Below are 20,670 nucleotides of genomic sequence, written 5' to 3' on the forward strand. Positions count from 1 at the left end.
CAGCCTGCACTTGTTTCAAAGGGAAGAGCTTGAGATATAGCTCAGTAGTAGAGTGTTTACCTAGCAGGGGTGTTGCTCCAGGTTCAGTCTCCAACACTGGGGAAAAAAAGGTTAAAACGGTCTTAATCCTAATATTTAGATAAGAGTTAATTGCTACCATTTAGAGGAAAATACATATGATTTTAAAATCACTGTATGCATTTGTGTATATTTATATATTTTCCCCCAACATAGCATCAAGCTGCCTAAGTGGCAAGCTGTTTTCAGACGTTATATTTAGACTCTGCTTCTGAGTCAAACCCATAGTTGTCACTTTTTGGGTTTTGAGTCACAGTCTCACTCTTGCCCAGGCTGGCCTTGAACCCCTGGGGCTCCAGCCGTCCTGCTGCCTGAGCCTGAGAGGTAGCTGGCTCTAGAGGTGCCTGCACCTCGCTCACAAAGGCAGCATCTTTGTAATAAAAAGTGGCTAAATGTATTCTTATAAAGTATTTGACCTGTCTGCTTTTGATGGGCACTTAGGTTGAGTAGAATTTTAAGCTATTACAGGTTGAGTGTCCCTCACTTGAAATCAAAATGCTCCAAAATCTGAAACTTTTGAGTGTTGACACAGTGCCACAAGTCTAGGGTCCGTGTACACTAACTTTGTTTCATGCACAAATCAAGAGCATTGTATAACGTTACCTTCAAGCTATATGTATGCATATAGTATATATGAATGTGTGTATCATGTTTATATTTGGATCCCATTCCCAAGATATTTCCTTAAGTAGATGCAAATTTTCCAAAACTTGAAAAAAAAAGAATCCCAATCTGAAACACTTCTGATCCCAAACATTTTGGATAAGGAATATTCAACTTGAGTAAGGCATGCAAAAGGAATCACATTTACGGATTCATCTTTTCGGTACCTTCTGAGTTCCTTTATTTCAGGATAAATTCCCACCAAGTGGGATTACTGAGTCTTTAGGAGATTTTTAATGGTGACCTGGTTCATGTGCAGGAAAGTGATCAGCGTACAGCTCCATGCATTTCCAAGAACACACTTGTGTCACCTGTGCCCAGACCAGGAAATAGAGCATCCCCAGCTCCCCAAGCCCTCCTTTTTCTCTCAAATTACTGTCCCCTCGCAGGGCAGCCACTGTCCTGACTTCTAATGTGTGAAGTGAGTTTTGCCGGGTTTGAGCTTTATGCAGATAAAACCATACCTGCCTGGCTTCTTTTGTTCATTTTCATTGCTGTATACTTTTCCATGGTTTGACTACATCACTTTTAGTACCTCAACTCTTCTACTACCACTGAGCATGGGGGTAGTTTCCAGTTTCAGGTGATTCTGAGCATCCGTGGGTGAACGTGGGCACATGCCTGTGAGGGGCCTACTGGGACTGGGACTTCGGAGCAGTCTGGTGGGCCAGTGTCCTCACGGAAGGACCTGTGATTTAAGGGCCACATTTTCCTTCAGAACAGCAGACATCGCCCCTGCTGGTTACCTAGCCTTTCCAAGGGCCAGTGTCTACATGTGCCACGCAGGAATCCAGCCCCTGCCAGGCTGTCGTGAGGCAGAGATGAGCTAATACGTGGAGACGTGCCCGGCCCGGGTTGGCAGCCTTCATGAGTGTTTCTTAGTAAGCGGCAGCTGCTAGGGATGCTTGCGAATTCTGAGCTGTAGATTCTTGAGATCACAGCGTGAGCCTAAGTAAGGCCCCCGCTAAAAAAGCAGGAAAGAAGGTGACCAGTTGGCTTAGAAATTCGCTGCTTCGGCAGCAGGAGGAGATCCGGGCTGCAGGGGCGGGATGCTGAGAGGACAGTGGGGGGTGGCAGCCCCCAGCACAGCCGCTGCTTCGGAAAGCCTTCCCCGAGCTGGACATGGCCCGGGAGCCAGCCGCGATGGCCCGAGCCCACACCTCAACCACCTGCCAAATTGTGCAGTCTGCAGCCCCCTCCACTGCAGTTTTCAAATGATAAAACCAAGATAGCTGTAAGTCTGCTCCCTTACCCGGCGTTTTCATGTGCAGTGCGGAATGTGAAGTGATACTGTGCATTTCTGCAAATGAGCCCTCCGCATGTGGAATCCAGGCAGCAGCATCTCCAAAGCGGCTCTGGGCAAGAAACCCGGCGGAGGTGAAAATGAGGACCAGGATGATGATGAACGGAGCCGCCGTGTCGGGGCTGCTCAGCCCTTTGCCTCCCACCCCCAACCCCTGAACTCCTCTACCAGGACCGCAGCCGCTTCCCACGCCAGCCTTCTCCCTTCCCTATGCACCCGTCCTCATGCGAAGTCAGAGGGCGGCACCAGTTTCCCTGTAGAAGGCTGGGGAAGGCCGGGGCTGGGACTGGCCTGGGTCCCTGTGTCCCAGGGTGGGTGACAGTGGCAGTAAGGGGTGGGATCTGCAGCAGGACGGGAGATCCCTTTGCTTCCTCCTCCAGCGCTCAGTTAGAAGGGTCACAGCGGCCAGGCGAGGAGGGCAGGACGGTGTTGGCAGCGCCCCTGAGAGCCCTGGGTCCAGCGGTCAGTGACGAGTTTCTTGTTTCTTCTTTCCCCTTTCGCAGTCTCGTCGGACCAGATTGAGCAGCTACACCGAAGGTTCAGGCAGCTGAGCGGAGACCAGCCCACCATCCGGTAAGAGGGCAGTGGGGCGGCGCCGCGCGGGCCCCTGGCTCTCCTGGCGTCTTTGCTTCACCCTTTCTTTGAACGCTGTGTGGCCCCGGAAGAGTCTGTGCACTGCCCCAGTTTCCTTCGTTCTTCTGATTCCCTGGAAGACACCACGTTCCCGAGGAGGGGGGAACAAGGCACGTCTGTTTCTGCTGGCGTCGGGACAAGGGAAGGGGCGTGGAGCGTGGGGGCGTGTAGGGAGCCAGCGGGCACCCCGGCCTTCCCGGCCTTCCTTGTGGGTTGGGGCAGCCTGGACTCCAGCCTGGAATCCCACGCAGACACCGCGCACCTGCTGCTAAGGGCCAGCGCTCTGGCTGCTGAGTGTGCAGAGGTGAGTCGGCCTGGGGCAGCCCAGTTCAGGGCCATTCGTGTTGCCCTGGGCGCCATCCACCCCCGCTTTACAAGCCAAGTATTTAGATAGCATCTGAGTCTACCCTTGTATGGAAGTTCACCTTTCTCAGGGAACAGCTCCTTGAACCGTGTTCTCAGGTACTGGCTGTGTTACTTAGAAGTAGTTGGTGAGAGGTCCTGGTCCTCGAGCTGATTATCACAGAGTGGGGCAGGAAGCTGCAAGCGTAGCAAGCGGAGTTTACAGTGCCCAGTGAATAGATTTCTACCATAAACTTTCTAACAGCTGCAGCGTCCTAGAACACTTAGGGTCTCAAGGTGACAGGCAGTGGAACTTGAAAACAAACCTTTTAATGATCCAGGACAGCTTCCTCCTCCTTAGTAAGCAGACTTACATTTCACCTACCTTTTATGGAAAGTAGTTTGTCTAAACAAAGTCACATTGTTAATCTCGTGCACCCTCCTCTTGTAGCATCAGCTTCAAGAGCTCAGATTCTGATGGGCTCGAGGCTTTTGTGGCCTCTGGTCTCAATGTATCCAGTGTAGGACAAAAGATAATCAGGACCCACGCCTTTAATACCACCGAGGCTCAGCCGCTAAGCCCAGGACAGGACAGGTAGCCCAAGCTGTCTAAGTTACCTGGCTTCCCTTCCGTTCCGATGGGGTCATGTGTCGAGTCTGAGCCAATCACCAAGGCTGGGGGCCAGAAATGCAAATTGGCTTTTTCCCTGGAGTCAGAAGGGCGTGGGACTAGGGATCAGACTCCACCTGCATTTAATTCTTGAGATGTGAGAGCTGCAGAGGCAAATCCCCAGCCTTCTGGAATGAACCTATATTTGAATCCTCTGCCATCAGCTGTGTGGCTTTGTTTCTCTGAGCCTGCGTTCTTGTGTGTAAAGTGAGCATGATTGTTTGAGAGTTGGTTGTGGGCGAGCAGGTGCATGCAGGATGGGCTGGCTCCAGGCGGGCGGAAGCATTTGGCAGATGGGCTGGGTCCCGACCCCACCCACAGAGGCCTTCGGGAGGCTGAGAGTGTGTAGAAGCCCAGGGTGGGGCCGACCAGCGCAGAGGTCACTGAGCACAGAGGACAGCGCACGGAAGGTCCCCTGCGGTCAGAGGGCTGGAAAGGCTTCCTGCTGCAGGTGCGTGATGCCAGGCTCCCACCCACTGCTCCCAGCGGGCCTGGGACTTGGAAATGTGAGCTGGTGGTCCCGTTCTCCCACCCAGGCCCCATCTGTCCCTTTTCTGTACACCCAGCCCCCAGGACTACCCTATGCATTGCTTAACCCTCCTGCTCTTCCTGACAGGCTGGGTGCAGCTGGGTGTGGTGCCGGATGCCTGTAGTCCCAGCCTGCTGGGTTGCAAGTTCGAACCAAGCCTGGGCAATTTAGTAGCTTAGCAAGACCTTGTCTCAGAATAACAAAAAATAAAGCACTGGGGTACAGCACAGTTGCCAAAGCTATGGGTTCGATCCTCAGTACTGAAAAAAAAAAAAGACTCAAAGCTCTTCTGGCCCAGCACGGCAGCCCTCAGTGGCTGCACACCCAGCACATGCCAGGTCTCACTTACAGCCTCCCCCTGAGGCCCACGAAGGTCTGCAGACGCTGGCGATTGCCTTGCTGAGGCCTCTGTGTGGACCAGCTCCTCTGAGACACTCTGCCCCGGCCCCCGCGGCCTCCCTGGGGGCTGCCCCATCCCAGCCTGTGCAGCGTGAGGCAGGAACGGCCGCCAGGTGCCACCCCCAGCAGCCAGCCCCAGGTGAGCGCTTGGACCAGAAGAGGCTGTGGGAGGAGCCGAATGAAGGCGCAGGCCGCAGAGCGAGATCGAGGGCGTGTCACAGTGCCAGGCACACCAGCCCTGCAGTTAGAGCACACGGAGAACCTTTATCCAGACCTCTCATCCGCAAGGGTTTGAGATTTGGGCTTGGGGGGGTGGGGATATCTGCATATTTGTGATAGTGTGTCTTGGGGATGCAGCCCAAGTCTAAACATGAAATTCATATATGTCCCATATACATCTTAAGTGCATAGGTGAACTTTCTTTTATGTAACAAAAAATTTGACATTTTATACTATTTTAAAGAGCGGCATGAAACTGAGTTACCCAGTGTAGAATTTTCCACTCGTGTCATCATGTCGCCTCTCTAAAACTCAGACCGGCAGTATTTTAGAATTGGGTTTTGGGATGAATGACACTCAGGCTGTAGAAACACTTCTCTCAGGGGTCTCTGAGCCCTGGTAAGGAGCGTGCCGGGGGTTGGCGCCCGGGGCCTGCCCGCAGGTGTCGACCACTCGCTTTGGGGCTTGTTGCCTGTGCCGCCCAGCAGGATCAGGTCTCTTCCGTCCTGAGCGCCACAGGAAGCCGTGGTAGGAACGCCTGCCCCTCCCATGTGACAGGTGGGGATGTCAGGCCCGGAGAGGCTGCGTGGGGCCCCTGAGTCACACCGCTTAAAAATGGAGGGGCTGGGACTTGAACCAGGGGCTGAGATCCGTTCATAAGGAAGCCGTGGGCATCCCCTAGACGTTGGGTCTCCCTGCTCAGCCTTCAGTTGTGTGTGTGTGTGTGTGTGTGTGTGTGTGTGTGTGTGTGTGTGTTTATAATTCCTGCTCCCACAGCGCTGCTCTCCGAGCCCCAGAGGCAGTGGTGAGATTCGTGTCCGCGGCACACAGTGACAGCCTGGGACCAGCCTGTAGGAAGGTGACTGACCACAGTGTCTTGTGCAGACACCTGGGGAAGGGGCCCCTCCCAACTCTCTGCCCAATCCTGATTGGCCCCGTGGCCACCGGCAACACGTGTGGTTCCCGTGACTTTTCCTGACATGAGGATCTGGACGTCAGCGCTGCCACACTCCGCCAGCGGTTTCCTGAGTGACCCTGGCTGGGCGTTCAACCTCCCCTGACCCTGGGCGCACCGGGGCTGCTGTGGGCCAGGGCTCCTCGGCAGGGAAAATTCATTTCCTTAGGTTTAGAGCCACTTTGTGAAACCCGGCCAGGCCAGAGATGGTTCACCAGACGAGAAAGACTGCTGGGCTTTTGAGGCCCCAGCCCAGTCCATGCGGGCATGGGGTGCAGCTCCCGGTGCTTCCTCCTCTCAGACGCAGAGGTGCCCCTGAGCTTAGTAGAAACCCGTGAGGAGGCTGTGGGTTACCTCATGGGCAGAAGGCTCCTTAAACATGATGGCCCAGACCCACAGGGATTACGGGTGTGCTAGTAAGATTTGCAAGTTGCATTTAGAAGCTTAACAAGAAGCAGAGCTGGGCATGGCCCAGTGTAGAATGGTCACGCAGTGTGCTCAAGGCCCTGGGTTCAATACCTACCACTTCATAAACCAGCGGACAGGGGGGTGTTCTAAATTTTCAACTTTAATAAACTGAATATAGCTTTTTAGTGTTTATATACAGTGGGATACTACTCTGACATTTAAAAAGATAAATCTGAGTCATTTGTAGGAAAATGAATGCACCTTGAGACCATGACAGGTGAAATAAATGAGACACATAAGCTTAAAAATCACATGGTTTCTCTTTATGAGAGACCCAAAGTGTAAATAATTTAAAAGCAAAATAAAAGACAGATAGATGATTGGGAACAGGGAGGTAGAGCTTTCACAGGTGGGAAAGGATCTAAGGATGGAGGGGGAGGGAAGAGAGGACCAGGGCAGGTGATGAGGACTAAGACGCGCCACAGCCCCCCATGGTGCCTGTGCTTGTTACATACCACAAACGCGTCCTGAAAAATGAAAAAAGATCCACAAGGTAAAAAGCCACCACCAACTGACTGTAATTGTCTTGGTTACTTTTCTCTCGTTGCTGAGACAAAATACCTGATGGCCAAAATGAAGGAAGGAAAGCTTTATTTAGCTCACAGTCTGTGATGGTTTCAGTCCATACTTGGCTGGCTCCGAGGCAGAGTGGCACGTGGCAGAGGGCTACTGTTCATGGCTGTGGAGGACAGCAAAGCAGCAAGTGCACAAGGGAGGAGGGGCGGCCAGCAGCCGCTTTCCCACCCTTACACTGCAAGCAGGCTGCCCCCACCCAGGGGGTGTGCAGCATTCACACTGACGCAGTGAGCAGCATCCAAGAGCAAGAAGGGCGTGTCCTTTTCCCCCAACATGGAGAACTGCTGAGTCGCTTAGCCAAACCGCTGGAATCCCCGAGTTCACACAATGTATCAACCATAACAGTAATTTTAACCCAGCATTTTTTACCGTGTTTGGTATTGACCCTTCTTTCCAAAAGTCATCTCAGGATTTCCGGGGAGCCTTCACAGCCTGCTTCTAGCGGGGGGGTTCTTTTAACTTTTGAGTGCGTTCTTTATAAGGCCCAGGATCTAAGTATTTTAAAAATCATAGCGTTTGTTCCCAAACAACCTATGCTTTGGGAGGATCTTCAAACCTGAGTCCACTGGACCGGGAGCTGGGCAAGCTCTTGGCAGAATGCTTGCCTGGGAAAATGGCCCCTGTGTTTACTGAGCATCTGCTATGTATGCAGTTCCCCTCCCTGCCTCCGGAAGCTTCCCAGGGAGGAGAGGCCCTCAGCGTGGAAACCTGTGGGAAGGTCAGGCCCTGAGAAAGTGAAGAAATACAGTAATGACTTCCTGTGCTTTTTCTTCCTCTGGTTGGGCCACTTAACTGATGACCAGCTCGGCAGCGTAGAGCTTTCTCCTTGTCCCCTGGCAAGCTTCCAGACACTCAGAATAGACACTGTGGCATGCTGCAATCGTAGAGTTGCGGGCCCTGAGCATGCCTGGTCACACAACAGCGTACAAAAGTATTTTTAGACTCAGGAGGCCTTAGAGTGGGGAGCGATCCCGGGGTAAATGCAACCCCGCATGTGCATGGGAGACCCCGCACATGCGTGGGAGGCAGCTGACCGTGTTTGTGTTTGGACTCCGTCAGAGTGCACAGCCGCATGTTCTCCTGGGCTGGACAGGGCCCCCGCTAAACATCCCGTCCCCAGGGCCCATCCCGCTGCCCTTGCCGTGAAGCAGCCCCGACCCTGCTCATCCCCTGGCAACTAGAGGAGGCGTAGGCGGGAGCCCGACCTCCAGAAGCTGAGTGCCAGCAGGTGCCTGGGTCAGGCTCTCCCCAGTGGTTGGAGACTCATTCCTTCATCCCCATTTTGTAGGTGAAGAAACTGAGGCTGGAGAGGTTAAGATCACACAGCAGGGCTGGGGTTCAAATACAGAACTGCCATCGCAGCTAAGTTGCCCAGGCTGCCCTTGAATTTGGCAATCCTCCAGCCTCAGCCTCCCGAGCAGCTGGAAGTACAGGTGTGTGTCACCATGCTTGGCGGGCATACGTCCTTTCGCTTTTACCCTGCCTAGACTGTGGCCCTACTGCTCAGGGATTGCTCTGTGAGGCTGGAGGCCCCAGGGGCCACCGGGCTGCTCTGCCGTTGTGTCAGCCCCGTGAGTTCACAAGTGCTTCCTTCAAAGCCTCAGCAAGGATGTTGCACATTTATTTGAAAAGAAAAACCTGCAGTTGCTTGAAAAACTGCCCTGAAAAGGAAGCGGGCTGGGAAGCTGGCGAGGGTGGCGGCGGCGAGGGCGGGGGTCAGGCAGGAAGCGGCCCCTTTCTCTGCGGCTGGGTGTGACGCCTGGCTTTCTCGGAGACCCTGCGGGGGGCGGGGCGGCTCCCACCCTCCCGCCCGCGGGGACAGAGGGCTGTGTCCCTTGGGACTCTGCGCGGGGGCACTGGGGAAGGCGCCCAGAGGGACCGTGAGACGCCGGAGCAGAGAAGGAGGCTGTGGGGCCGGGGCTCCAGACGGAGGCGGCGGAGCTCTGCAAGCCCGAGTGGCGGGAGGGAACCTGAGGGTCACAGCGCCGTCCTGGTTACACTCTCGGGGCTGCGTGCCGTCCTGCGCTGGAACGGCAGCTGGGTGTGAGCTCGCAGAGGCGCCCACCGGGCTCTGCAGTCTCCGCGCTCCCCCGGCGCCGCGCCGGCTGCGGGAGGTGCCGGAGGCCGTCGGTGCGCGTCCCCGAGACCCCGAGCCGTAGCGGCCCTGCGGTCACCCTTGGGGTGCCCCTCTCCCTGGCCTGTTTCCGGTCCACCTGCCAACCCTGCTCTTCCTCCAGGACTCCGGGGTCTCCCTTGTCCCGCTGACGCCCAGCCCCACCCACCCCAAACTGCCACTGTCGCCCGCTTCGGTCACCCCAGCAGCTCTTCCCTCGTTTGAGTAGTTGCCTGCAAAGACACAGGCCAAACATGGCGCCAGCCCTGCAGGCCTCAGTTTCCCCAGTGAGAGAAGCATCAGGCGCTAGGCAGTGAGTGCGAGGGGCCGGCGGGCCGGTGGCCGTGAGGAGGAAGGGCGGTCCTCGCCCCTGTGGGGTCCTGGCCCGGTGGCCAGCAGGATGCCGGGCACCGTCCGCTACCGGCTCAGCACAAGCCCCGCCTGCAGAGCCCTGCGCGGCGCGCTGGCCTCACAGGCACCGGAAGCCAGGCCACGCTGCTGAGGAAGAGGCCAGCCTGGCCCCTGCGCTTGTGTTAGACTTGTCCTTTCCTTGTGGCCGGAAGCTCCTCCCGCTGTGTCCCTGGGTCCCGGATGGGGCCTCCTGGGCTGGGAGCTGGCGGAGTAGGTGCTCCACGCAGAGCTGCCTTGTTCTCTCTTTCAAGACAGTGCTCGCAGCCCAAAGGGGAAGTGTGGGGAGGAAGGGCCGGGTTGGCCAAGACTATGCTGGCCGTGTGACTGTGACTTAATCACCTTGCCTCTCTGGGCCAGACTCGAGGACTCCCCTATGAATGGGGTTGTTTTTTACTGTCCCTCGTGGGTGGGTGTGTGGGTGTGATTAGCACAGCCTGGCATGGTGAGAGCCCTTAGGGACTTAAGGGGGACATTTTAAAACCCCCAAGAGCAGCTGGGGATGGTGGTGCACTCTTGTAATCCCAGTACTCCAGGAGGCTGAGGCAGGAGGATTATAAATTCAAGCCTAACCTAGGCAGCCTAATGACTAGGGAGACCCTGTCTCCAAATTAAAAATTTTAAAAGGGCTGGAATGTAGCTCAGTGTGAAGGTCTTGGCTTCAATTCCCAGTAGCTGTCCCTAAGGGAAAAAAAAAAAAAACCTAAAAAAAAATCCTGGAGGTGGCGTGGCAGGTGTGCGTCCCAGGAAACCTTGCAGGCAGACGCCCTGGTCAGAGACGGTGTCACTGGGCCACCAGCGGGTCACTGCGAGTGAGTCCAGCCCCAGCCCCAGGTGAAGCAGAGCCTTCCCCATGCTGGACACCTGTGGCTGAGCCAGCGGAACCAGCCCAGCAAGCACCTGGGGGCGGGACCGAAACCAGCATCCCCAGCCCTGTCGCCCGCGCTGCCCCTCCCCGTAGCCCACCGGCCTGGCTCCGGCTGTGTTCTTGTTGGCGGGGCGGTGGCAGGCATCAGGGTGTCCCCGAGGACCCGAAAGCAAGACCTCAGCTGTCCTCGGGCCGGGGCTTCCACGCTACAGCCTGCATGAGCGGGTCAGTATCGCTCTCAGCAGGAAGAAGTTTCTTCACCTGTCTCAGTTTCCCCATCTTAAAATGGGTACAAACGCCTGCCTTACGGGGCTGTTGTCCCTGCAGAGTGGGCAGCGCTCTCGGACCGGTATGTGGCGGGTTAGCTGACACTGTCTTTGTCAGAGTGCCTGACGCTGAGTCACAAGCGTGGCATGGGTGATGGGAGGTTTCCTGAATCCGAGCGTCTCCCCGCATGACCTGAGCAGGGGGTCCGTGTGAGCGCTCCGTGTGAGCGTGTTCCTCCTCCTGTGGTCCCAGCACGGGGGACACCTCTGCCGCTGAGGTAGCCCGAGTGTGCAGCTGGAAGAGCGTTCCTCGGCCTGCCCGGGGTCCCCGGCCCAGGGGCTGCTTGTGCCCGTCCTGGTCACTGCACAGGGGCGGTGAACCCCTCCCCAAGCCTGGCTGTGGCTTCCCGTGGGCGCCTCATGTTCCTGTGAGGTGCACGGGTTAGCAGCTTTATGGAGCAGAACTCACCCTTTATTTTTTTGGTACTGGGAATCGAACTCATGACCTTAGGCCTGCCAGGCAAGTGCTTATGCCGCTGAGCTACATCCCCAGCTGAGCTACATCCCCAGCTGAGCTACATCCCCAGCTGAACTCACCCTTTCAAGGGGTCAATTTTAGAAGCACTGGGGCTGGGGATATAGCTCTGTGGCAAAAGCACTTTGCCTGGCAAGCGCAAGGTCATGAGTTCAATTCCCCGTACCGAAAAATGAGCTTGGTGTGCCTGGTGCCCGCTGGTCCCTCTCCACGCCTGCCGGCCCCTCTCTGCCTCTCGGGGGTGGCTTGTTTGTGCTGTTGCTGGAACAGCGTTGCATGTGTTATGTAGCCTCTGTGGCTGGCTCCTCTCATAGCACAGTGGGTGGGTCTGGGGTTCATCCGAGTAATAACAGGTGCCAGTGCTTATTCCTTTGGCTTCCACTGTTTGTCTTTGTGTTTTTGGAGATGGATTCTTGCTGTTGCCCAGGCTGGTCTTGAATTTCTGGGCTCAAGTAATCCGGCTGCCTCAGTCACCCAAGTAGCTGAGACTACCTACGGGTGCTTGCCTCCATCCCCAGCTTCTATCCTTTTTATGGCCAAAAAATTTCCATGATTTCTTATGGCCTCATACTATCCTGTCACCCTGGGCAACTGTCCTGACTCTGCCTCCTTCCTTGGAACTGGACTCGTGGGAGCCTAAAACAGCCCTGGGCGCTGACGCTGGCTCCTTGGTTTGGCCAGGCGCCACCAGGCAGCTCAGCCCCGAGGGAGGGGCAGGAAGCTGCTGCCAGAGAGGAGAGAACAGGAGAGAGCTGGGGTCGGGCCTGCCCTGCTTGTGCCTCTTGGGCCTCGGCCTCCTTCCCACTGGTCCCCAGCCCCTGACAGTCGCTCTTCTGCCTTCTGCTCTGTGGCTTGGGCTGTTCTGGACCCTTCACTTAAGTGGAATCTTATACCATGACCCTTTGTGTGACTGGCGTTGTCACTTAGTGTCATGCCTTCAAGGTTCCTCCAGGTTGTAGCAGGGGCCAGTACTTTGTTCCTTTTTCATGGCTGAGTTGTATTCCACTGTATGGACTGACCTCGCCTTGTCCATTTATTAGTTGGCAGATGTCTGGGCTGTGAGGAATGTCACTCTGAGTTCAAGGACAGGCGGGGTGTGACTGGGTCATAAGATGACTCTGGGTTTGGCTTCTCAAGGCTCCTCCAGACTGCTGTGCAAAGCTCTAGCTGAGGCTGCCGGTGGGTGTCCAGAGCAGTCTGAGGATCGGTCTCTAGGGCACAAATCCACGCTTCTGTGCATGTCGGGGTTGTCTGGTCTCTCTGGGGTCCTGCTCCTGCCCAGGCTGCCGGCGAGAGGAGGGCGGGTGAATGTGGGGCTCCAGCTCCATCTCTGAGCTGTTTCCGAGGGGCCCGGCAGGGATGAAAACTACTACTTGACCTGCGACATGAACGCTGTCTGACATGCACTTTCCCTTGTTCTTTTCCCGGTCTCTCCTTGAAACCAGCAAAGAGAACTTCAGCAACATCCCTGACCTGGAGCTCAACCCAATCCGTTCTAAAATTGTCCGTGCCTTCTTCGACAACAGGTGGGCTCTCTCCCGGGCTGGCCGGAGGGCAGGCCACCTTGTCCTCTGCAGCTTTGCGGGGCACCCTGTGCTCAGAGCAGCCCTGTGAGCACGTGCAGATGCTGGGGCCATTTGGGTTTGGGGCCAGACTGCTCTGGGTTCACAGCTAGGTGACTTTGGGCAGCTCACTTGGCCTCTCTGAGTTTCTGTATCAGGTAGCTCTGGCTGTGTAACAAGTGACCCCAATTTCACTGGTTTCTTTTTTGGGGGCAGGGTGCTGGCATGGAACCAGGCCTCATGTGTGTTAAGTAGATATTCTGCCACTGAGCTGCACCCCATACTCACACTTAGTGTTTATTATCCCATCATTGTGTAGGCCAGGAGACTGGGTGTATACAGGGTCTCTTATGAGCTTTAGCCATGGTATCTCCTGGGCTGAGGTCTCACTGCTGACCAGGTCATTCCTGTGGCTGGTGGCTGGGGCATCTCCATGCAGGGACCCAGCTGCCTCCAGGGTGAGACATCCGATGATGATGAGGACAGAGGACACCTGATCTCAGAAGCTGTCCCCTGATCCTTCTGTGTCTCCATTAGTAGTGAGCCATTAGGCCACTGCACACTTGGAGAAAGGACATCGTGGGGACACCAGGAGGCCAGGGTTATTGGGGGCCATCTTGGCGGCTGTCTCGGTTTCCTCATCAGGAAGATGTGGCCTTCTGGGGGCTGCTGGGGTGAGGTGTAGGTCAGGGTTAAAGTGAAAGAGTCTGGTGGCCAGGAGGGAGACTTGTGGCATCTGAGGCCATGCAGATGGGTGTGGTGTGGGCTGCCAGGCCTGTGGGCAGGTGCAGCAGGTGGTCACCCGTTCACTGTGATGTCCCATGGCCACCGATCACAGAGAAGGACAAGCAGAAAGGATGGAGGGGACATAGGCGTGTTATGGCCCCAAGGCTGTGGGACTTCCTGCTGGGCTCTGAATCCTGCAGCCTCTTCCACCAGCTCTGGTTCTGCCAGGCCCTGAGCCCCGAGAGCCTCATGTGGGGCTCTGATTGTTGCTGATGGGGGGCTTGGGTTACTCCAGAAGATGCAGGGGTCTCGCTCTAGGTCCTGTCTGAGGATAGTGACCAAGAGTCAAAATGGCAAAGCAAGGAGTGGGGGTGGTCCTGGCAGCTGTGCTGTACATGTAAAGGCCCTGTGGTACTCATGAAGCTGGGGGGGTGGGCAGAGAAGCTGGGCAAGCACGAAGACCAGGCACAGTGACATGTGGGGGCAGGGCTGCGTCACAGCGTGTGCAGCCATCAGGTGAGGTCCCCTAACTTAGCAAGAGTCACAGGACACTGATGGCTTTCATTCGGGGTGAACCAGGCTGTCTGCGGAAATCTCTCCAGCTGCCTGCGAGCTGTAGACATGGGCATGGGGACAGAGGCCAGCGAGGGGCATCTTGCAGCCTCCTGAGCTTGGGCCAGGGCTGCCGGGCGGCAACTAGGGGGCGGGGCAGTATGCTTTCTGAACCCCTGGGAGGCGCAGGAGGGCAGGGTGCTGGGGGCAGGGCAGAGGCCCAGTCTTCACAGCAAGTCATCCCTGGAGTCACAGTCGCGCATCACTGGGCCGCGCTTTATTTTGACGGACATTGTTTTTCAACCATTTTAAATCCTAGCACTCTGGGAGGCTGAGGCAGGACAAGCATAAGTTTAAGCCCAGTGTGGGTAACTTAATGAGACCCTGTCTCAAAATTAAAACTAAAAACAAAGTTAGATAGCAGGCCCTGGGCTGTAGTTTGCAGATCCTTGAGTTAAATAAAGGTTCAGGAGATGGTCTTTGGGTGAGTTACTAGATTGCTCAGTGCCTCAGTTTCCCCAAATGTGAGTGCCTGTCTCTGCACCGTAACCCCCATGTCCCTCGATCTCCGCCCTTGACCAGGCCTGCGATGGCCTCTCCCCCTTCCTCCCTCCGAAGCTCCGTGCCAGGGCGGGGCCGGGCCTTTATATTCCTGCCGTCCCCAGGCCATCACAGAGCAGGACCTCAGGACCTGAGCCAATCCCGCGCGTGTGCAGCGCAGCCCAATCCCCCAGAGCTGCAGCTGTGGGAAGATGCAGCCCAGGTTTCAGCTGCTGAGCAGCACCTCCTCACTGCTCCTGTAGGAACCTGCGCAAGGGGCCCAGCGGCCTGGCCGACGAGATCAACTTCGAGGACTTCCTGACCATCATGTCCTACTTCCGGCCCATCGACACCACCCTGGGCGAGGAGCAGGTGGAGCAGTCCCGGAAGGAGAAGCTGAGATGTGCGTGCCCCGGAGAGTGCTCGAACGGGGGCTCCCGCGGAGGGGCGGGGAGGGGACGGCAGGGTAGTTGCAGGGTGTGTCCCCTCCTAAGCTGTGCCTTGTTGGCCTCATGAGCAGGTCAGCAGCGTGCGACCTCCTGAGACTACAAAGCGGGTCACGGGGTGATGTGGTCCAAACAGCCCTGGGGCTCAATGGGTGGCCCGAACCTGGACGTGGGTCTGTGGGCTGTGGAGTTGAGGACGCCCGCACAGAACCCCGGAGCAGGGCCGGCTCTCCAAGGCCAGGCTCCTGTCCCTGGGAGCAGGGTCGGGGCAGCCTTGGCCCTGGAGGAGCTGTCGCTATTCGTGGGCTCCGGAGCATGGTTGCTCACAGTCCAGGCCGGCCAGCCACACGGGCTCAGCGGTGGCCGGCCGAGTCACATCTCCTTTTTCCCCTGTGGACTTTCCCACGACTTCTGCGTCCCTGTCTGTGCCACCCTGGCCTGGTCTCGTGGTCAGGAAAACATCCACATGGGTGCCTGCCTATCTTTAGCTCTGGAATGTGTTGTGGGGCTGGTGGGAACCTCGGGCGGGTGTCCCAGGCCTCCCGAGTCCCTCTGCCCGGGCCCACACCCGGTGTCCCCACAGCTTCTGTCTGCTGTGAGGGCCGGTGGTGGCTGAGGAATGGATACAGACAGCTCCAAACCCGTTTTGCTGCCCCTTAGGCGGGTGGCCATGAGCAGACGGCTTGTGTGGGGCCCGAGGCCAGTCTGTGAGGTGACCTCACGGGGTGTGGGTGGGGATGAGGTGATGTGACAGGGAGGCCCCCTGCAGCCCGGGGGCCCCTCAGCGCAGCCCGGGACCAGGACATGGGCAGCGGGCCTGTGACCAGCGTTTGGAGGTAACACGGCCTGTGTGGTTGCCTGTGGACGAGACACCCTGGCATTGCCACCCGCGTTCAGAGTGACAGGAGACCCCAGGGCCGTTGCCCCCAGCCCTTGCAAGACCACGAGGCAGACGCTGTTCTGCTTTCCGCAGATGGGATGCGGGTACAGGGGAGCTGAGTCACTTGCCCACGGGCAAGGTCATCCCGCAGGAAGCGGCCTGTCGGGCCCAGGCCCCACGGCGGCGCCCTCGCTCCCTAAGGTTTCGGCAGCCAGGTTCCCCCTCGACGTCCGGTGCTCAGTGGGCTGTGGGTTTCGGAGCGGAAGCGGGGCTGCGGGGACCCAGCTCTGCTCCCGTGCAGCTCTGGGCCTCGCCTCGCTGAGGCCCCCTCTCTCTCGCTGCCGCCAGTTCTGTTCCACATGTACGACTCAGACAGCGATGGCCGCATCACCCTGGAAGAATATCGAAATGTAAAGTATGCTCCTGCACCCTGCCCTGGGCTCCAGGCGCCTTCCCCCCTTTGACCCTGACAGAGGCCCAAGGTCACCATGTGTCTCCGCCGCACCCGGCAGGTGGTGGAGGAACTGCTCTCTGGAAACCCCCACATCGAGAAGGAGTCCGCGCGCTCCATCGCCGACGGCGCCATGATGGAGGCGGCCAGCGTGTGCGTGGGGCAGATGGTGAGCGCCCCTGGGGTCGGGGAGGGAGGGCAGGGAGCACAGGAACGACCTCCCACATGGAGGTCTCCTCCCTCGGCACAGTCTGCATTTCCCGAGGCCTCAGCAGGCAGGAGGAGCCTCTCAGTCCCGCGCCATGCTCCGAGAGGCCTGGTTGGAGCAGAGCGCAGAAGCCCCCAGCTTCTCCTGACCCCAGGAGACCGCAGGTCCCAACCTGTGAAGAGTAGAGCTCGGGCTCTGGGGCTCGGGAGGTCCCTGCGTGGCCTCACTGCCCCAGTCAGGGGTGCACAGGGCCGGGGCTGGGCGGAAGACAGCACGGGTCGCCTGAGACACCGTTTTCTTGATGAATGACACTGTTGACCCAGGATCTGTAGCCTTGAGGCAGGGGTCCGCGGGGCCGCTCCTTTGGCTGAGGAGACCCCTGGCCCGGGGCGAGGTGGTGGCTGCTGTGTAGGCAAAACAGAAGCCAGGCCTCAGCCCTCGCGTGTGGATCACCTTGTACATTCTTAGCCATGTTTTGTTGGGGAAACTGAGGCTCAGAGCGCATAAGGAATTTTGTGGGCTTGTCATCTCTCCTGTGCCGGGTGGTCCTCCTCTTGTGGGGCCAGGTCTGGCCCACCAGCCCTTGAGGACCGCTGAGGCAGGCAGGTGACCCTCTCGATGGACTTGGTTTCCACCAAGGGTCTCCCCCGTGCCCTCGTGTTGAAAGTGGTGTGCGTAGGCACGGCCAGGTGGAGGCCATGCAGTTTGTGCCCCAGGCCTGTCACTGCCCCAGGGCCCTTAGTGGCCTGTAATATTTTATCCGTCTGCTGCTTGGCCCTGGAGGGAGGCCACTAGCTTTGGCGTAACTGCCCCACTCGGCAAATTACCCGCTGGGGAAGGGCTTGTGACCTCAGTGGAGTCAGCAGGGATCCCCTGCCGGGTGGTGGAGCCAAATTCCCATTTCATTTAATTACATTCTCCTTCAAATTGCTCCCTGTCCTACTCCAGCTGCAGTTGGCGACAATTTTCTTAATTTGGGGTAGTAAAATTGTTGGCCGCTGGTGCCTGCTGATGTGCAGCAGATCCGAGCAGCCTCAGAAGCCCGGGCGTCCCTGGCCGAGGCCTGGTGTCAGGGTTCAAGTGCGGTGGCTCACAGTTCTAGCAGGCAGAGACGGGCCGTGGGACACGGTCACTGACCGCACAGGTCTCTTACGCACTCTCTGCGCGTGTTTAATTACGTTCTGGTGCAAACCACAGGCCAAGCTGAGGGCAGGGGTGGCCGCGGCCGCTCAATAGCATCTGGCCTCTGAGGACACTTGACATTTCTGACCACGCCTCGCCGAAGACAGACACTCCACAGTCCCCGCTTTCATGGACTTCCACTGACAGGGCTGGCTGCTTTCTCCTAGTGCTTTCTGTAGAGGCGATGCTCGTGGAATGACCTAGTGGCTGGGGCCAGCCCAGCGCTTCCCACCCCACCCCTCCCGGTGGGCGCCTGCCCTCTACCTTGGTCTCTGGGCTGTCGTTAGCTGCCCTCTGCCAGCCGGGGGCCCTGGAGCCACTTTTTTCCTGGCCCCTTAGAGGAAAGAAGAGGGACCCCTACCCTAGGACACGGCTGGCCCGGTGGTTTTTATGAAACATTTTAAATAACAAGAAGCCCGAAGGGTCCAGAATCCCACTCCTCAGCAGAAGTTGTCACGGGGCATGGCCAGTGCTGCTTTTCCCAGCGCTGCAGGATGAATGACCTGGCCTTGCTGTTGGCCGTCTATAGTGTGGGAGCAAGGACGGAGCCCCAGGGAGGGCGGCATCGTCAGCATTCTGTGTTGTCACCCTGCTGCCGCATGCAGTTGGTGCAACTGTCATTTTCTAAGATGAGTGTGTTGTGCAGGGTTTCAGGGAGGTGCAGAGGGACTGAGACACTCCTTGCCCTTTGCCCTGACCACACAGTCCCCTTCCTGCAGGGAACCACGGGGCGGCGGGGGGCTTTCCCTACAGATGCCTGCATGTGCCGCATGACGTGTGTGTGTGTGTGTGTGTGTGTGTGTGTGTGTGTGTCGGGGGTGCTGGGGATGGAATGCAGGGTCATGTGCTTGCTAGGCAAGCCCTCCACCACTGAGCTGCACTCCCAGCTCTTCTTATTTTGAGACAGGTCTTGCTAGATTACCCCGGCTGATCTTAAACTCACACTCATCCTGACTCAGTTTTCTGAGCAGCTGGGATCACCGGTGTGTGCATCTGTGCTGAGCTTGACCTATTTATTACTTTAATGTTTAATTTGCAGTGCTGGCGTAGGACCCAGGGCCTCATGCATGCTAAGCACGTGCCCTGCCCTTTTGACTTCGAGACAAGACTCACTAAGTCGCCTGGGCCAGCCTTGAACTCTCAGTTCTCTTGCTTCAGCCTCCTGAGTAGCTGGGATGACAGCTGTGCACCACTGCACCTGGCTTGAGTTTTTGCTTTTGCTTTTGTTTTGGTTTGTGGTGCTGGGATTGTGCATTCTAGCCCATACTCTGCCACCGAGGTCCACCCCAGCCCCCACTTTGATTCACTGGAAATGGACCCGACCCGATGAGGGCTCCATCTTCCCCGTGCAGTGGCTGCACATGTGACATCCGCAGGCGACTCCTCTTGTTGGGGTTCCTGTTTCTCCTTCCACTGTGCATGTATCTCGGAGCCTTTTCCACAGTGGCACATGGAGAGCAACCGTTCTTAATGGCCATGTGGTGACCATATGTGAACCACGCAGACCTATTGACCAGCCCATTGGTGATGGGCACCTGGGCTGCTGGCCGAGCGTACAGTCACGAGGGGGCTTCTGGGAGTTTTTAGAGATGTCTAGCTGGAGCCCAAGAGCAACGGACAGGAGCCCCTGTCATACAGTGCCCATGGGGTGGGAAGGACGCAGCTGGAGACTGCCACTACCACTGCCACTGCTCTGAGGTGGGAAGCCCTGGGGCCAAGCCGGGCCACCTCCCTGCATCTGGACGTTATCACGGTGACTCACAGCACTAGGGTGGGTTGCAGAGACCAGCCCTGTGTTCCTTCGCCCCTTGCCCCAGTGGTCTGTGAGTCTTGATTAGCCTCGTTCTTATCGATGGGGGACCCAGGGGTGACAGGAGGTGTCTCTGGGTGGCCAGGCTTTGGGGGCCAGGGGATTTGGGCTGGGTGGGGAAGGAGGGCCAAGCCTCAGGCCACCCTTTCCCTATCAGACCCTCCCTGGGAGCTGGGGCCCTGGTGAGCCAGCACCAGCCTCAAGCAGGATGTTGGGGTCCAGAGAGACGGGCCTTGGCCAGAGGCTGAGTTCCCTCCTTTCCCGTGACTCTAAAGCAGCCCCAGCTCCCTGCGTGCGGGGCATGGGGAGGAAGGAGGGCGGTGATGCAGGAGCTGGGCGAGACCAGCTGTTCACGCTGTGCCCTGCACTCTCCCCCAGGAGCCGGATCAGGTGTACGAGGGGATCACCTTCGAGGACTTCCTGAAGGTTGGTGCCAGGAGGAGATGGAGGGCCTGGGTGTGGGGGTTCCGGGGCACCCTAGGACCTCACGGAGCTGCGGTCAGGAGCTGTGGCTCTTACCTGCGGCCACCGCATGCATACCAGGGTGATCGGCACCTTGCTGTCGGCGCAAAGGTCTTTAAAACAATGTTAACTGGTTTCATTTATTTTTATCAAAAAGGCAATATTTGGACATGGTCAGAGCAACTTAAGCGGTCCACAGGGTGGAGAATGAAAAGTCTGTTGTCCCTGCAGGGCCCCAGTGGCCCTTCCCAGGGGCACCCAGCCCTGCGCACAGTGGAGCAGAGCTCCGGCGCTTCCTGTGCCCGGCTGCACACAGTTCTGCAGGAGCACAGGCGAGCACAGGCTGCTGCTCTGCCTTGCTTCCTCGCTGTGTCCTGATATCATTTTCACACAGCCACCCACACGCCCTTCCCCCCCCACCCGTCACGGGCGTTTGGTCTCCTGCCGGCCTTCGCTGCTACAGACGTGCGCTGTCCGTCAGGGTGTTGGGAGGCTGGGAGAAGGACCTGCCTACCTCTGGCCCTGAACATTCCCCAGAACAGCATCTCCATAGCTGTGTTGGGAACCGAGGAGGAGGAGGAGGAAGAGGTCAGCAAAGGATCCCCAGGCTGCACCAGAACTTGGGCCTGGGCCTGGAGTGGGGCTGGGACCTCAGGGGATCCCAGGGAGCCAGCATGAGGGGGCGTCCTCCAAGCCTGCACCTCGGACTCGGCCAGTTGCTTGCCAACATACGGGCCCATAGCAGGGCAGGCAGTGTAGACCCAGCCATGAAGGGAAGCCCAGGAGGGGACAGCTGGGCCAGAGGTCACAGCTTTGTTCCATGAAG

General features: G+C 57.6%; 1 protein-coding gene across 2 annotated transcripts in view; it reads left to right on the forward strand.

Moving 5' to 3' along the window:
- Tesc (tescalcin) overlaps nt 1-20,670 on the forward strand; it is a 38,720-nt gene that overhangs the window by 16,408 nt on the left and 1,642 nt on the right. The window contains exons 1-7 of one of the 2 annotated variants that reach the window (XM_005396548.2): nt 2,046-2,118; nt 2,548-2,617; nt 12,471-12,551; nt 14,669-14,808; nt 16,080-16,141; nt 16,244-16,351; nt 19,761-19,808. In XM_005396548.2, coding sequence (XP_005396605.1) covers nt 2,061-2,118; nt 2,548-2,617; nt 12,471-12,551; nt 14,669-14,808; nt 16,080-16,141; nt 16,244-16,351; nt 19,761-19,808 — 567 coding nt within the window. In that variant the 5' untranslated portion in view covers nt 2,046-2,060. Of the gene's footprint in view, nt 1-2,045; nt 2,119-2,547; nt 2,618-12,470; nt 12,552-14,668; nt 14,809-16,079; nt 16,142-16,243; nt 16,352-19,760; nt 19,809-20,670 lie in introns of those variants that run through there. The other variant, XM_005396547.2, reaches the window with a different exon arrangement.

Source organism: Chinchilla lanigera, unplaced genomic scaffold (assembly GCF_000276665.1).
Source record: "Chinchilla lanigera isolate Chin_1 unplaced genomic scaffold, ChiLan1.0 scaffold00054, whole genome shotgun sequence".
Classification (NCBI taxonomy): domain Eukaryota; kingdom Metazoa; phylum Chordata; class Mammalia; order Rodentia; family Chinchillidae; genus Chinchilla; species Chinchilla lanigera.